The sequence below is a fragment of the Sminthopsis crassicaudata genome, chromosome 1 (genome assembly GCF_048593235.1).
Source record: "Sminthopsis crassicaudata isolate SCR6 chromosome 1, ASM4859323v1, whole genome shotgun sequence".
NCBI classification, from domain to species: domain Eukaryota; kingdom Metazoa; phylum Chordata; class Mammalia; order Dasyuromorphia; family Dasyuridae; genus Sminthopsis; species Sminthopsis crassicaudata.
The window spans coordinates 353,094,913-353,112,546 of record NC_133617.1 but is presented as its reverse complement, the minus strand read 5'-3'; the positions used below and the strand labels follow the sequence as shown (position 1 = coordinate 353,112,546).

At 35.4% G+C, this 17,634-nt stretch overlaps 1 protein-coding gene across 1 annotated transcript in view; it reads right to left on the bottom strand.

The window, feature by feature from the left end:
* Positions 1-4,367, bottom strand: part of FHOD3 (formin homology 2 domain containing 3) — a 630,786-nt gene extending 626,419 nt beyond the window's left edge. Inside the window, 1 exon segment of the mRNA XM_074279229.1 lies at positions 1,807-4,367. Coding sequence (XP_074135330.1) covers positions 1,807-1,971 — 165 coding nt within the window. The 5' untranslated portion in view covers positions 1,972-4,367.
* Positions 4,368-17,634: the final 13,267 nt, after the last annotated feature.

Here is a 17,634-nt window from a genome sequence, read left to right as displayed (position 1 = left end):
CTTAAACTATAATTCTTTAAGGTCAGAAAGTGGAAATTCTTTCTAAAGCCCCCTTTTAATTGTTAGCAGATTATAAAAAAAATCTCCATTTCCCCAAACTATTTGAATAAACAAAATACATACATATATATATATATATATATATATATATATATATATATATATATACACATGCACATATGATCACAGGAGCATAGATTTAGGGCTGGATGCACTTTAAAAGTCATCTATCATTTACACACTTATTTATGTCAACCTATTAAACTAACTTTTCTATAAAGGGACCTGTACAGAGAATTTACTGAACTCTTCTAATTCCTCATTCCTTGAGAAGGATTACTTATTAAAGAATAGAATCACTGACATACTAACAGAGTAAGAAAAACACTACTACCAAAGTCCAGAAGGCTCCATGTATTGTCTTCTCTCTACTTATGAGACTGGTAAATATGATACAGGAACCTAAAACCCCCCCCAAAATGAATATTTCTTTGGAATTTAAGTTATTTTCCCAAAATATTTGTAAATGTTTAACCCCCAAAGAAATGAATTATCTAAAAGTTTAGGTATGGATTCCTGCAAAAATGAAGCTCCTGAAGTCTTTTATTTCCCAAGTCACATTCAGTAATTCTAAGTGGAAGTCAGTTCCCACTCAGGTTATTTTTTTTTTTTATCTATAGTCCTTTACTATAAACAACATCTTACACAAAATGTTTGTCTTTCTGGGTAGAGCTTTAAAAAAAAATAACTATCTTTCGGACTGCTAAGCTATTCTTCCCAGGGGACACTTGCTTCGGGCTCAGAGGCCAAGAGCCTTTGTGTATGCTCCACCTCACCCCACCCCCCAACAACTGATAGTCCCTAAAAAGGCTCGGTGCCCACTAATGGCCTGATATTCCTTGGAAGAAAATAGAAATACTCCAGTAAGTGACAAAGGCGTGGATTCAGGCAGTCTATTCTGATGCTCTTTAGGACTATTACTGCAGCATATTTAAACAGAAGAGTATCAGACTGTGTACTCAGAGGAAGCAAACTTGATGGCCTGCTTCACATACTCCAATACTTGATCAATTCCTCTGTCTGGCCTGGAACTGCAGACATTAGATTACGGCACTACTTTTAAATGAAATAAGCGACCTCCGTTTTCTCTTTAATTATTCGCTATCTTCTTTCACTCATATACCTCCTCCCTCTTTGCTGCCTCTCTCTCCCTGGGAACGACAGACAGAACCACTTTCAAAGTGACTAGTGAGTTATGTCCATGCACTCCTCCATCATTAGCCCCCACATGGGCAGACCGTGCTTCTCACTCTGGGGACTACCTAACGAACGTGGGGAGCTCTGCCCTAGACCGAAGTTAAATCACTGAAAAGTCCAACACCCGATCCCAAGGGGGAACTTTCGAAATCCCTTCCATAGGTTGGAAAAGCACCTGCTCTGGAGTTCCCATCCCCCACCGCCCTTAGAACCCGAGTCCAGCATCCTCAAGAAAGCTGCTCCTCCCGGCTAGCCTTGGGGCACTCCAAGGTCCTCAACCTGCAAGGCAATCTCAGGGAAGCCACTAAGGAAGCAGCTTTCTCTATTACCATCCAACACAGGTTTCTAACCTCCATGCTGCAGCAATCCCCCCCACCCCCACCCCAACTTCTCCCACAGACTCTTTGAGAATATAGTACAACCTAGTCGTAGGAAAAGTTTCCAACCCTTAAGACCTGCTCGGGTTCTCCCCCAGCTCGCTCATCTACACACACACACCCCTGGTCCTATCCCACCCCTGCCCCCCGTGGGGCTTCCCTTCGGGGCTACCTTGTGGGGTGCCCGGAGTAATCGGTGAATCCCAGCCAGTTGGGTAACAAGGGCGATATCCTCCCGGAAAGTGTACAGCGGAGGCCGGCTAGGCTCGGGAAAGTTGGTGCTGTTGAAAGGGTCGGTATCATCTAGGAACTGCACCCTGCAAACAAGCGTAGCCATGATGTATCCATGCAAGAAGCTGAGCCGGGCCAGGAGGAGGCAAGCCCCCCGAAGTTAGAATAGCCCCGAGGGCACAGAGTCAGTCCGTCCAGGCCCCCAGCGCTGCCCCAAAGTCCCCAGCGCTCGGCGGGCAGTTCGGGGATGTGCCGCCGCCTTCCCCCCCTTCCCGCCTGGGCTGAGGCTTGGGCTCTGCAGCCGCCGCAGCAGGAGTCGGACTCGCAGCGCAAAAAGAAAGGCACGGACTGGTGGAGGAGTCCCCTCCTCCCGCCAGCTCCTGCCGCCGCTCCAGACTCCACGAGTCCAGGACTGGGGGCGGGAGCGGGGGAGGGGCAAGCTGCCCTTTTCTCTCTCGGGGCACCCGAAAAGGCGGCGGCGGCGGCAGCGGCTGATCCGGTGTGGGGTGCACGGGCTGGTCCTGCCGTGGGTTAGAGGAGCAGAAGAAAGGAGAAGAGAGAAAGAGCAGCGGCCGGAGCAGCAGCGGGGGCGGCGGCGAGCCCGCAATCCACTGCACCAAAATGGGAAACCCAAGCTCTGACCAGGCTGGCTGGTGAAAGAAAAGCCCCAAGCCTGGCTGGAGCCGGTCCCAGGGAGCCCGAGCTCCAAAGACAGGCTCGCCGACGCCCTCCAGTGGGCCCGCGGAGCCCGCCTGGCTGCCCGCCAGCCGGACAGCCCGCCTGGGCCCTCGGCTAGCTAAGCAAGCCAGCAAGTGGGGCCTGAGCGCCTACTACGCGCCGAGGCTTAAGTGGGACACAAAGCAAGCGCTAGGGACCGGCTAAAGCTTTGTCCGTGAGAGCTTCACAGTCCAAGCACTCTAGGATCCGCTTGCACCGTCCTGAAGAGGATCTGGGATTAGCGGAGAAGAAACCCAGTTAGAAATCTGCAAATTGGCAGTCCGTTCGTTCCAGGTTGATAAACTCCGGACTGCAAACGTCTCCCGGGCTACTGGAGGGAGCAGGGAGGGGCTGCTTCCAGGTGAGAGGCAGTAGACATGGGACTTGAGAGGAAGGGCAGAGACAATTTAAAGGAGGTCATCCGCCTCAGGTAGGAACCGAACGGAGGACGATGGGAAGGTGAAACTCCCTTCTTTCCTGTAGGAAAGGGATACTGGGGAACCTGAAATGGGGGAGAGGGATTGTAGGAAAGATGCTCTGAGAACATTTCATTTCAGAGTCAGCCTTTATGCCTGTCTACTTTTATATCGATTTACTGTCACCCTGATCTCCCCAGTGTGACTGGGCCACTCCCTCATCATGGAGAAGCAGCATTCAGTCATCCTGTTCTCTTTTCCTTTACTGTAACAAGTGGTTCCTTTTTACCTGAAAAATGGATCTTTCCCTTCACATCCTTACTAAAGCAAAGTATATTCCACCGATTTGTCCTTTTCTTCAGTGATCTCACCTGGGGAGGGAGGGGAAGATCTATTCTGTACCCTGTCCCTCAGGTCCCCACTCTTAACTGTCAAACCTTTCTTAAGATTAGGTAATAATGATTAATGGCATTTTCAGAGATATTTCCATTTTAATAGCTAGATTTTGTTCAGCTTTTGTAGCTCAAACGACTAACCTCTCTAGTAACCATCTATTCTTATTTTCTTATTTAGCTCATATCCACCACCATACCCACGCTAATTTTTTTTTTTTTTGCTCTGTTCCCTTATCAATGTTGTGGTCTCCATGGAGGGATAGTAGTATCTCCTCCATTTTAAACCCATTTTTCTTCCCACCTTCTCCTCTCTCCATTTAAGCAGAAAACTGGCTCTATTTGAGATGTCTTACTTCTTGCCTAAAAGCTATCCACATCCCTGTTTCTTTCTTCCACAGAAGTCTCCATTTTTCCCATTCCCCATAACACAGTATAAGAGAGGGATTGAACTTCTCTTTGTTCCCCATTAACCCACATCTGAGGTTCTCAGCATTCAAATTTTATTCAAGTTTATAGTAGCCCTTTTTGCAGTAGCAAGGAACTGGGAAATGACTGAATAACTTATAATATATGAATGTTATGGAATACCCTTGTTCTATAAGAAACAATCAGCAGGATGATTTCAGAGAGGCCTGAAGAGACTTACATGAATTGATACTAAGTGAAGTGAGTAGAACCAAAAGAGAACATTGTACACAACAACAGCAAGATTATGTGATGATCAACTCTTTTGGCTCACTCATTGCGATGATTTGAGCCAATTTCAATAGACTGGTGATGGAGCCATCTGCATCCTGAAAGAAGACTGTGGGGACTAAATGTGGATCACAACATAGTATTTCCACCTTTTCTATTGTTTGTTTGCTTTTTGTTTTCTCTCATTTTTTTCTCTTTGATCTGATTTTTCTCAGCAACATGATAAATGTTGAAATATGTATAGAAGAATCACACATATTTAACAAAAATAAAATTTATTCAAATTGGCATAGTTGTTGGTTATAATTTTCCTCTACTTTTAAAAAAAGTCATTCTCATCTCCCCAAAAGATCTTGTTCTGCTTCATCTTATTCCTCTCTAACAGCAGGAAGAACACTTGGTGATGAATTATTTGGTCATGGCAATATATAACAAAAGCAAGACACAAAAAGGCCCTCATATGCAGTCTTCAACTTCTTGAATGACAGTGGTAGAGTGGGGAAAAAAGTATAGTTTTAGATAATCTACATATATTAATTTAGTTGGATGTGAAGCAAAAAAGAAATCAGTAGTGTTGATTTTATTGTACATACAAAAATCAACATAAAGCATTCCAGGAGACTTTTTGTATCTCTTTTTGCAATATTTGTGATAAATATTTGCCTCCCCTCCCCCCCAAAAAAGTCACCATGAAATAATTGCAGTTTATCCAACAATCTCTATTACAAAGATATAGGGAAATTTTAAGTGCTCAGTAAAAATCCTCCAAAGTAAATAAACATGCTTTGTTTATTTCTGATAAACAAAATAAATGATTTGAATACAAAGTCATAAAAAAGACAAAGGTGATAACAATGAATTGGAAAGAAAGTAGCAAGGAGAACAAAGAGCTTCCCCATCCCTAACTCCTCAAAACAGATCTAGAAAATATACCAGTAGAATGTTAATGGGGAAATCCAAAGAAAAATCACAGTGAGTCATAATCCAGCTCAGGTCATCAAAAGGAAAGAGAGAGGATGTTCTTTGGACAATGAGAATTCCCTCAAAATTAGAAAGGAACAAAGAGAAGCTAAGGATTTCATGCAACAATATATATACATATATATACATATATGTATATATACATATATGTATATATATGTATATATATATATAGAAAGACTGAAAGTATAAAAAGAAATGTAATATGTCTCAAAGCACAAACAACAGACCAGAAAAACAGATTGAAAAGGGAAAAAAAAATCACAACTGCTTAAAAATCATGGCACACACATCCCCCCCAAAAGTTTTAAACATCATATTTCAAGAAATATTAAAGTAAAACTGCCTAAAACTCAGCATTCTAGCACTCAGGGACTAAAAGAAGTCTACGCCAAAAAAAAGTGCACCAGGACAAGAGGAAGTCCCAGACCTGTAGAAGGCATTATAATCTCAGGTAAGATACCCAATAGCAGCTTTGTCACTCAGTACCCAGGACTAGATTATAAATACAGAATGGGCTAAAGAGAAGACCATGTCTAGGGTTAACATTATGGAGGAGCTCCAAGTCCTGGATTCTGCATAGAGAGAACAAATTAAAAAGCAAATAGCAGCAGAGTGGCTCAGATCCCACTCCACCTCCGGAGCAGAGCTTGGTCTCAGTTCCAACTTTTAGCCCATTCACAAACTACAAATGAATAATAAAGACATGGATATCATATCAAAGGGAAGCCTACAGTTTTGTCGTGAATCCAGCAGAGTTTCCCACCTGGCAAATAGTGACTGAGTCCATCATCCAAATCAAGCAATAACTTGCAGAGCTCAGAGTAAGGGGGTAAGCAATTAGATTTTGCTTTGGAATCACACTACTTTGAGAACACTGAAAGCTCGGTGGTCCTTACCTTGAGCTATCCCTGAAAACCTGCAATAATATAACATTCAATACCCCCAAGAAAGCAGCAACAGTACCAGTCCAGACCTTCCCTGCAGAATTGTAAGGAATCCAACTCTACCAAAGTCCAAAGTCAGTAAGTAGGTTACTAGAATAAGTAAGCAAACGAACAAAAAAAACTATTATGATGACAGGGACATTTAAGACAAACTCAGAAGATGACATCAAAACATCTAGAATGAGAAAGCATCAGAAGGAAAAATACTTGTACATAAATTTAATTAGAATTCTTGGAAGTAAGAGTGTTTTTTAAAAGTTTAAAGGGTTTTTATAAAATGAAATGAGAATACTAGAAGAAAATTGGAAAAAGAAATGATAGCTATGAAAGAAAGATTTGGAAAGGGAATTAGCTGCTTGGCACAAAAGGTATAAGAGCTTGCCCAATCCACAAATTCCCTGAAAATTAGAATGGATCAAATAGAAGCCAATGATTCCATGAAACAAAAAACACTAAAACGAAGTCCAAATATTTAAAAAGAAGAAGGAGGAGGAGGAGAAGGAGAAGGAGTACAAAATATAAGGTATCATAGCAAAAAAAAAAAAAAACAAAAAACAAACAAACAAACAAAAAACAACATCCTAAAAAACAGATTGAGGAGAAAAAAATTTAAGAAACATTGGTCTACATGAAAGTTATAACAAAATAAAAAGAGCCCAAACATCATGTTTTTAAAAATATTTAAAGAAAACTGAATCTCCTGGAATCATAGGGCAAAGTACAAATGTAATAGAAAGAAAGTGATTGTCACTCTGTGAAAGAAATTCCCAAATGAAAATTCCCCAGTTTTTCAAAATCCAGAATTTCTAGGTGAAAGAAAAAAAAGAAAGAGAGAATTTAAGGACTGAGAAGCTACAATCAGAATCACATTATTTATTTACTAACTCCCTCTTTACAAAGAAGAGAGGAAAAGAAAAGAAATAAGGTAAAAAATATAAGTGTTCTGATCTTTCTCTTTTGCTCCTCTATTTTTCACACAGCCTTGAAATCAGTTTTTTTCCATTGTTCTGTCTTTTTAATTCCCCCTTTTATGAGCTGCCATCCAAAGATGAAATTTAATTTGTTTGTAGCTATTTCTTTCTTCTTAAACCTGTCTCTTCTTAATTAGACCTTGTGTGATAGGTGGTTTGGGGCAAGGACTCAGTTCAGGCAATGTATTGGATCAAAAAGACAAGACTAATGTTCATTGTACTATCCTTAAAAATATGAAAACAAAAAACCTTAATCTAATACTCTCCCCAGTTTTGCTAAATCCAGAATTCCTATAAAAGGGGAAAAAAGCATTTAAGGACTAAAAAGCTATAATCAGGATCACACACTTGGTCACTAACCTTCTCTTTACAAAAAAGGAGAGGAAAAGAAAAAAATAGTGTAGCTCTCTCTTATAGTTCTTCTCTTTTCCTCTCCTTTTGCTGCCAAACTCCTTGATTGAAACATATGCACTTAGTCACAGACTTCCATAATCTCCTTTAATCTGCTATGTTTGTTAAACAAGGTCTCTCTAATACATGTTTAAATTATACATGATTCCTTGAAAGATAAAACAACAGAGAGAATCTTGTTTGATGGTCCCCAACTAGTAATATCAAGTGAGACATAATACAAGGGAAACATGATTCTTAAAGCTGTTTGTCATGGAGGAAATCCAGTGAAATCCACGTAGAAAAGTCATTATAAATAGTGATGTTTTCTAAACATTCCTATTTACTGATAACATTGTGGTAATTCTATCAAGTGTAGGAACACTGTATAATATCCTAGAAAGAAAGAGAGAGACAGAGAGATAGAGAGAGACAGAGACAGAGAGAGACAGAGACAGAGACAGAGATTTGAAACACTACATAATATCCTAGAAAGGAGATAGATAGATGGACAGACAGATAGATAGATAAATAGATAGATTTGGAACACTTTATAATATCCTAAAAAGGAAATAGATAGATAGACATACAAACAGATAGGTAGACCAATAGACAGATAGATTTGAAACATTGCATAATATCCTAGAAAGGAGATAGATACATAGGTAGATAGATAGATAGATAGATAGATAGATAGATAGATAGATAGATAGATAGATAGATTTGGAACAGTGCATAATATCCTGGAAATTATATATATATACACACATATATATACATATGTACGTATACACACACACACACACATATGCCTAAGATTTTGGTCTAACTACGCACACAGGAAAAAAAAATGAGAAATCCATATTATCAAAACAATGCTTTGCAGTTGAGTGATTCACCTATAGTGTTTATCCTTCAGTATATGTCTACTTGTATATCTAGAGTCTATAGGGTATCTAGAAGCACTAGCAGCTCCAGAGTGAGGGATTGCTGAACACTTTTCTTAACTGTTCACCTACTTTCAGCAACATGTGCCTTGGTCAGATATTAAAGTCAAGGATCTGCTGCATCCTAGGCCATCACCAGTCATCTTGATTTTTGTCCTATCACTGGAGTTTGAGGACTCTGTAAGAGAAAGTGAGATTAATTAATTTTTGCAACTCTGCCTCACTTAAATCCAATTCATGTGCAAATCAAGACATCACCCCATGATGTCACTGATCCTTTTTGAGAACAAAGGACAATTTGTGCATCTATACTATCAATAGTATATTTGTATATCTATAAATATTTGGATAATCATACTACATTTTATCTACAGTTTATATCTATTTTGGATAGACACTGCATTGGACAATGAATTGGACTGAAAATAATTAACCCAAGCTTCTCCTTGAAGACCTACTTCATATAATTATAGTATTTTACCAGAATTATTGGATTGTTCTAAAGTCATGGAATATTAAAGTCTCTGAAGAACTACAATTTAAATTTGTTTAATTCAGAAGTCAATGGGATGGTGAGCTGTGATCTTGAGTGGCTGCCACGTGTAACAAAGAATGACAAAGGAAGCATGAAGGAAAGGAGATCATTAAAGAAATGCATGAAAGAGTAGATTAGTCATGTGTCAAAAGTGATGGATGACTAATGAATGATCCATTGGTATTCCTGCAATATAAAAATTGAAAAAGGAGGACATATTAAGTACATCCCCTGTGGTGAACTTGTGGAAAAGTCTTACAGAATATGTAAGCATGGACAGATTTTAATCTATGTAAATGGAGGGGAGGTCCACATTGATAATATCACAGATCTATTTGAGTATTTTCCTCTCTATCCCATTCCTAATCATCTTCAGCAACCTGAGTACCCATATTGTTGACTCTAAAGATACCCTGAACTCATAGTTGTGCCTTCCCTCCCTAGTTAATTATTTCTTTTCAACATTATCCACAAACAGGGCCATGCTCATCCCTCTGAGATTTAAAAACTGACACTTTCTTTTAACATTATACCTTCCAATTCTATACACCCAGAACCTTAAAACACATCAGCTATATTTTGTCCTTCTTCTTACCTACACACTGGGCTCAACTCTGGACACCATGGTAATTCCTTCATTGCTTCTCTCTCTCCTACACTTTATACCTCCTCAAACCTTTCATTATTCCACTGAGATAATCTCTAATCCAGGATTACCTCTTGCTGTCTTCCCAAGGACGCATAAGTAATAAGTAGCATTGCTGAGATTTGAACTCAGGTCCCATGTTTACAAAGCTAATTCAAACCCTCTTCAATTCAACATGCCACTGACTCCAAATCAATTAACTCATTCTTTGTTCTAGATTGAGAAAGAATATCTCATCTTCTCTAAAACTAAAACTCTTGATCTCATTCTTCTGCTTTTATCCCATTCCTACACTCCTCTGCTTTTATCAGCCTTTTTCATAACTCACTCTTGAAGGTTTTGGTCTTGTCTTCAAGAGTGCAAATGTCTCTCCTTAAACCACTCACCTTCATCTTACCAAGAACAAAGAGAGAAGGAACAAGGCTAGAAACACACACACAAAAAAAGAAAAGCTGAAGTCCAGCTAGAGCTGGAGAGAAATTATAACTAGAGTGGTTTCCTAATGGGTTACATCACTTTCTGGAAGCCATAGAGTCTTAGATCCAGCACTGACCTAGGTTTGGTGTGTTGTATCCTGTCCAAAACACTTCTTTCTATCTCTAAGCTGAATTGAGTTCAGGGAATAAGGGATATTGGACATCCTTTTCTACTCCCTGACCTGCCACCATATGTCCTATATTCATCACATTTGAAGACAGAGGCCTGAAGACAAGTTCAGAAAATGGATCCCAGGGATCTGGCTTCTTGAACAATATCTGACCTGAAAGGAGTCCCTGTCTCACCTCAACCATAACTTATACTTCAGGATGAAGCCCTACACTCAATTAAGGGGAGAGGGCAAGGAGAGACAGTCTTAAGGGGTGAAAAATGATTGCAAAATAAACTTCATCTTTAATGTTCCCACAAAAGGGGACATTAAAAGGAAAGAAAAAGTATATGAAATAGTGATAGATTTCAGGACTGTATAAAGAGTAAAGTGGAAGAGTAGGATCAGAACTAAACTATATATTATTCATGTTTACTCCAATGTTTTTCTTTTCTTCTCTTCTATATAAAGGAAAAAAAATCATAAAGATAGAGGGGAAAAAAAGCACAATCATCACTAAGAATGTGAATAAGATAAACTCTCCCCAAAAGGAGAGGAAGATACCATGTGATATACTCTAAGTGCTTTATAGATACTATCTCAAGAATTGATTATGAAACCAACTCCAATAATGTTGTTTACAAGAAATACACTGGAGAAGGAGGGATAGAATTTGGAGATGAAAACTTTTTTAAATGTCCTTAAAATTGTTTAAACATGTATTTGGGAAAACATAAAATATTTTAAAAAAGAAATACACCTGAAACAAAGATTTATATAGAATTAAAATTAAAGGTTAGAATAGTATTTATTATACCTCAGCTGAATTAAAAAAAAAAAAAAGGCAATCATGATCTCAGAGATGAGGAAATAGTAAAAAGAAAGACATAGTCAAAGAGAAATTACATATTGCTGGGCACCATAGATAATTAAGTGATAGTGATACCATAACACACAAACACATAATGCACACATATGTATTGTGAGATTCACATGTATATGTATATACTGTATATGTAGATATATATATTTGTATACACATATACATTGAATGAAAAAATATCTAAGTACTAAAGATTCATAGCAGAAATTTCAAACTGGAAAGTACCTTAGAGATCATCAAATCCAGTTCTATCATTTTATACATGAGGAAACTGAGGCACAGAGAAGTTAATGAATAAATATTAAGTAGCTCTGATGTGCTAGCAATTATGCTAAGCTCTAAGTCACATAGTAAGTATCTGAGGTAGAATTTGAATCCAGATCTTCCCAAGTCCAACATTCTAACTACTACACAGGACAGCCTTTCATAAAATTATAAACAATAAAAATACACTAGCTAGAGATCTGAATATGCCCATTTCAGATCTAAAAAATTAACAAAAGATGAACAAGAAAGAAATTAGGAGCCTTTAGAAAAGCCAGACATTATAAATTACTGAATGGAATCAAAAGCAATATACAAAATGTCAACTCTGATAAGCATCTTTATAAAAATTGGGAATGTGCTAAAGCATAAAAATTTCTCACCAGAAAATGCAATAAATAAGAAGTAATATAATATATTAAAAAATAAAACAAATTTGAGAATACTGATCAAAGAAAAAAATCATATAAATATGAATTTATTTTTTAAAAATAATATGTCAAACTTCTGGGGAGTAACTAATTTTTTTCTTAGGAGAAAATGTATCTAAGTGAATTGGATTGTGGCTATAAATGTTTCTTAATTAACACAATTAAAAAACAAAAAATTGGGTATGCAATACAAAGAACTTGAGAGCAACACTTTTTTATAACCTATGGAGTAAAAAAAAAAATTGTAATAAATATCTTACCAGCAATAGGGAGAAATAAAGCAGAGGGGGAGAAACAGAGAGACAGAGATACCATAGACAATTATTTCTAATGAATAATAATATAAAACATATTGATTAAAATATTCATAAAGAGGCTATAGCAACATATTGAGAATACTATGACCATTTGAATATATACCAGAAATATTGAGATTATAAGCAATCTGGAATTGTGCCCAAAGAGTTATTAAACTGCCTATATTCTTAAACCTACCAATACCACTATACTAGATCCATTTACAAAGATGATTGAGGCAAAGGGGAAAGAATCTCTATTCTAAATGTTTAGAGCAGAAAACTTTGTGATGGCAAAGTTCTGGACATTGCAGGGATGTCTATCAGTTAGGAAATGGCTAAAGGAGTTGTGGTATATAATTATGATGGAACATTATTATGCAATAAGATGGAAAATGAAGTTTACAAAAAAAAAAAAAAAAAAGGACCATGACTTCAGGAAGGTGATGTTTTGACTTGCAAGTGAATTAGATTTAAGTGAGGAGGGCTGTGCAATCAGTCATCATTTCTCCTGTGGAGCCATCTGGGCCAAGAGGCAAGGTAAAGATTAGTACAACTAGCCATGACAAATGACAAGTTCAGTGACCTTAGAAAAACATGGAAAGACACACAAAATAATGAAGAGTTAAATGCACAGAACCAAGAAAACATTGTATACTGTAATAGCAATGAGGTTTTAAGAACTACTGAGCAAAAAAAGTCATTTTGACTATTATAAATACCCAGATTAACTATAAAGGACACATGAAGAAAGACATGATCTGCATCCAAAAAAAAAAAAGAACTGATAAATAGAAACATTAATAGAATGGTTGTGTGTGTTTTTACATCCATACATATATTTGTATATAACAGTCATCTCTTGGGGAAGGGGAAGAAAAAAAAGTTTCAAGATAACTTTAATATATATTTCAAAAGAATAGAAAATTGTTCATAACAGATTTGCAGTTTCATGTGCAATCATCTATTTTTATTATACAGGGTTATAGAAATGCTTATTTTATGCCATAAATTTTATTCCATAATTTTTTAAATTAATAATTAATTTAATTTTTAAATAAAATATATTATTTAATATTTAATTCAGGATTAGGTTGATATTAGAAAACTAGAAACATAATAGACTATACTAATAATAAAATTTTTTAAATCATGTGTTTATATCAATACAGAAAAGCTCAGGCAAAATACACTTACTTCTCTTAAAGAAATATATAATAAAGAACATACCTTTATTCTTATGCATTTTAGATACAATTATTTAAAGCCAAGAACTTGCATATAAGAAAGTTATAATTAAAGAAGTACCAAGTAGGATAATATTGGACCATTCAACCACAAAGGGAAAAAGCTAAAGTTGACTTTAAAAATATATCAATGAGAGTACTTTTAAAATAAAACTATATGGCAAAATTACATGTAATAAGAGCTAATGTTTATATATCCCCTTAAGGTTTACAAAGTACTTTGTGTATGTTCTCATTTTATTCTCACAAACAGTTCTTTTAAGATGATGCTCTTATTACCCCTTTTATAGATAAGGAAAGTTAAATGTTTTTTTCCAGAGTCACATAGCTAGTGTTTGAAGAAGGATTTGAATTAGAATCAACTTGACTTCAAGTATAATATTCTATTCACTGTGCTGCCATCAGGATCATTTTCTTTGAAAACAAAGTTTACTTAGAAAAACAATATATGCTACAATTTATCAACATTTTTTTTTATTTTAAAATAAAACAGAAACAGAGCCGGTCAAAGTTTTAGTGCTTATATATAATATGTGTGTGTAATACATAGAGATATAAGAATAAAGTTTATAATATTTTATAATAATAATGAAATAGTTTAGAATTTTAAAATCTGTGTCATAATGATCATTACAAAAGGATATAAAGTAGTTTCTAAAAATTATATCTACTATTTTCAAAAAACATTTAAAACAAAAAGGTAAGAGTAACAAAAAAGGGAGGAGCTTAGGAAAGGAATTTCAAAAGCAAAATATCATAAAAGTTGAAGTTCAAAAAAATGCAAAGGAAATATTAAAATTGAAAATAATGAAAAAGGACAAATCAAAGGCCCTACATAATTAAAGGAAAAATAAATTATATATGTCTATATTATACATGTATATTATATATAGATTTTTCAATTAATCAAATCATTTTACCACATGAAAGAAAAATTATTATTTAAGAACAGATAAAACATTGAGTAAGGGAACTAAATATGTCCCAATCAAAGATTGGCAAATAAAATTTTTTTATTAGCAATTATTGGTAGCTAGGTGAAAAGGGCAAAATGAAGAAGCAAAGAATATACATCTTTTCAGGTATACATGGAATGGTCATAAAAAACAGATAACATAATGGGTCATGGAAAAGTATATAAATTCAAAAAGCCAAAAAGTATAGATGCTTTGATTTCTGATCATAACTTAATGAAATTATAATTAAGTAATATGGGAAATGATTTAGGAATAAACAATTACATAACATGAATAAAAATTATAAATGAAATGGAAAATTGTCAGATATTGTATTAAACAATGAAATGGTCAAAGGAGCAATAAGAAGAAGAATATAGTATTTAAAGGAGCAGTTAGATAACTAATAAGAAAATCAGGAAAGAGGAATCTCATGAAAATCTAGAGAAAAAAAGTATAGGGAAATGAGAGTATTTAAGTGTCAAGTCTATAGGATTAGGATTGAGAGAAAGACTAATAGATTTGGCAATTTAAAAAAAGAATTAGGAACTTTGGAAAGAGAAGTTTCAGTTGAATGATGAGGTTGGAAGCCACACTGGAGAGAATGTGAGGAGAGAATAAAGTAGAGGTAACTATCATGGACAGCATTCTAAAAAAGTTTACCCACAAAAAGCAGGAGAGATATAAGTTGACAGGTAGAAGGGACAAATAGATCAAATGATGTTTTTTGAGGATGAAAGAGACATGGGCATGTAGGTATGTATGGGGAGTGCAGTCAGTAGACAGGGAGAAATGAGCAAGAGTAGAGATAGAGGTCTTGGAGAAGACAGGACAGAATGAGATCTCTTGAGCAAGTAGAAGAGTTAATTTTGGAAAGGCAATATACTACTTCCTTGTGAGGCTAAGAGTGAATGTGGAAATAATACCAGAAAGTATTTGGGAGATGCAAGATAAGGAGATGGAAAAATATGGAGCTCTTTTGTCTTAGATTTTTTTTCCTAAAATATGAAGCAAATTTCTTAGCTCAGAAGTGATGAGAAAGCTAGTCATGGGAGGTTAGAGAAAGCATGAAAAAGTTTGTCACTCTATGGTGTGTGGGATAGTGCATTAAGGATCTGTAAAAGGATTGTCTTGAAGCAGTTAAGGGACCAGTTGAGGTTATGTAACATAAATTTGTAGTGGATTGAAACAATGTGGTTTTGCAATTTTTCTCCAACTTTGTTCAGGAAAGGAGGTAGCAAATGGTGGGAATGATCCAGGGATAATAATTCATAAGACCAGATTACCTAGCTGTAGATTAGTAACTATAGATTAGTAGATATTAGAAAATATCCTATTCATCACCATATGGTAAGTAGATAGAACATAAATTTACATTCTCTAAAGGGGAAGGAAAGGGAATAACACCTACCATATGCTCAGCACAGTGCTAAACTTTTTTTTCCCAAATATTATCTCATTTAATCTTTATAATTGTGCTATTGAGGAAACTGAGGGTAAGTGACTTGCCCAGAATCATACAGTATGTGAGTGTCTAAGACTGGATATTAACTTAGTCTGATTCCAGACCCAGAGCTCTACATACTCTGCCACCAATTATCTCACTTTACTCAGAAGTAAAAAATCAAAGTTCTCCATCTTATGTGGCTCATCAACAGATTCATCAAGCTTTCCCACACTCACAAGTCCCCTATTTCATCAAAATTTATTGACATAAAATTGCCAGGCCACCAGCAAATTTGATTTCTTTTAATGGAGAGAGCAAACAGAAGCAAGCAGAATTATAAAGGAAAGAAGAGAGATCACAACAAAATATAATAAAAACTATAAGAATATTACACAGCCAAATTTTCTAACAAATTGAAGAATTTTTAAAATAGATAATCATCTATAAAAATATAAAATATCAAAGATAACACAACAGAAAATTAAAATCCTAACTATTAGGGTTTTAGAGAGAAATATGAAACAAACCAAAGAACCATATCACCAATATTTATATATATATATATATATATATATATATATATATATATATTTGGCCAAGACAGATTTATAGCACAATTTTTTTTGACTTCCAAAAAGTAATCATTCTGTTGCAGAGATTATTCATAGAAGGAGACAGAGGTATCTAATACCTTTTATTAGGCATGTAGAGCTTGGATTTTAAAACTAGGTTTTTAAAAGCAAGAAAATTATAAAGCAATTTCAGTAGTTTAAAAAATGCCAAAATTCTAAATAAGATATTAATTAGTAGGATCCCACAATACACTGAACAAATGATTCATTATTATAGCACAGGACTAAAAAGAAGGATGAAAAACTGATTCAACACCAGTAAAACTATCAACATACTCAAATTTAAAAACAAACAAAAAACACCTTTTTGTTATATTATAGGATCATAGATCTAGAGCAAGAAGATATTTCAGAGGTCATCCATTCCAATATACTAATTTTACAAATGAGAAAACTGAGGCCTGTAGGGACTGATATGTCCAAGGTCACAAGAGTATTAATTGGAGGATTTAAAGTCATATTCTACAAATCTAAAGCCAATATTCTTTCCAATGTATTAACATGCAATATTAATTCATAATAAAGATAAAATAACAAAATTAACAACATAGTTATAGAAGGATTTTTCCAAACTTATTAAAAAGTGTCCACTTTAAATAAATTGCCAATATAATATATAATGGAAAAGCACTAGAAGAAGTATCCCCACTATATGTAGGTACAAAGCAAAGATGTGACTTTTATTTGACATTTACTAGAAATTAGAAATTGAAATTTATTCAAAATATATTGGAGATCATAATCAACATAATCATATTAAAATCTAAAATCTAAAACATTCCATACCATGACCATCTAAACAGATGTGGGAAAAGCCTTTGAAGTACTCAACCCTTTTATGCTAAAAAAAAAAAACAAACAAAACAAAACAAAAAACTTTACAAAATATAGGCATAGAGAGACCTTTTTTAGTATCATAAAAAGAATCTGTCTAAAACAAAAAAGCAATTATCATTTGCAATGGAGATATAATAGAACCTTTTCCCACAAATATAGGAAAGAAGCAAGGATGCCTACTCTTCCCACTATTGTTTCTTATAGTACTGGAATATTAGCAATAGCAATAAACAAGAGAAAGGAATTAAGGGAATAAAGATAGGTAAAGAGAATAAAACTATCCCTTTTTGTTTATGATATGATGATTTATTTGGAAATCCCCTCCCACGCAATCAGCAGACATCAATTGAGAAGATTAATAACTTTGGCAAAGATGTAGGCTACAAAATAAATCTGTAAAAAGCAGCACCTTTTTTACCTAATATCCAAAAAAAAAAAAACCCATAAGAAGAGATAATAGAAAGATAAATCCCATTTCAAATTACTCTAAAAGGCAAAATACAAAAATGCAAGCCTCCAAAGCACCCCAAAGACCTTGTATAGATTCAG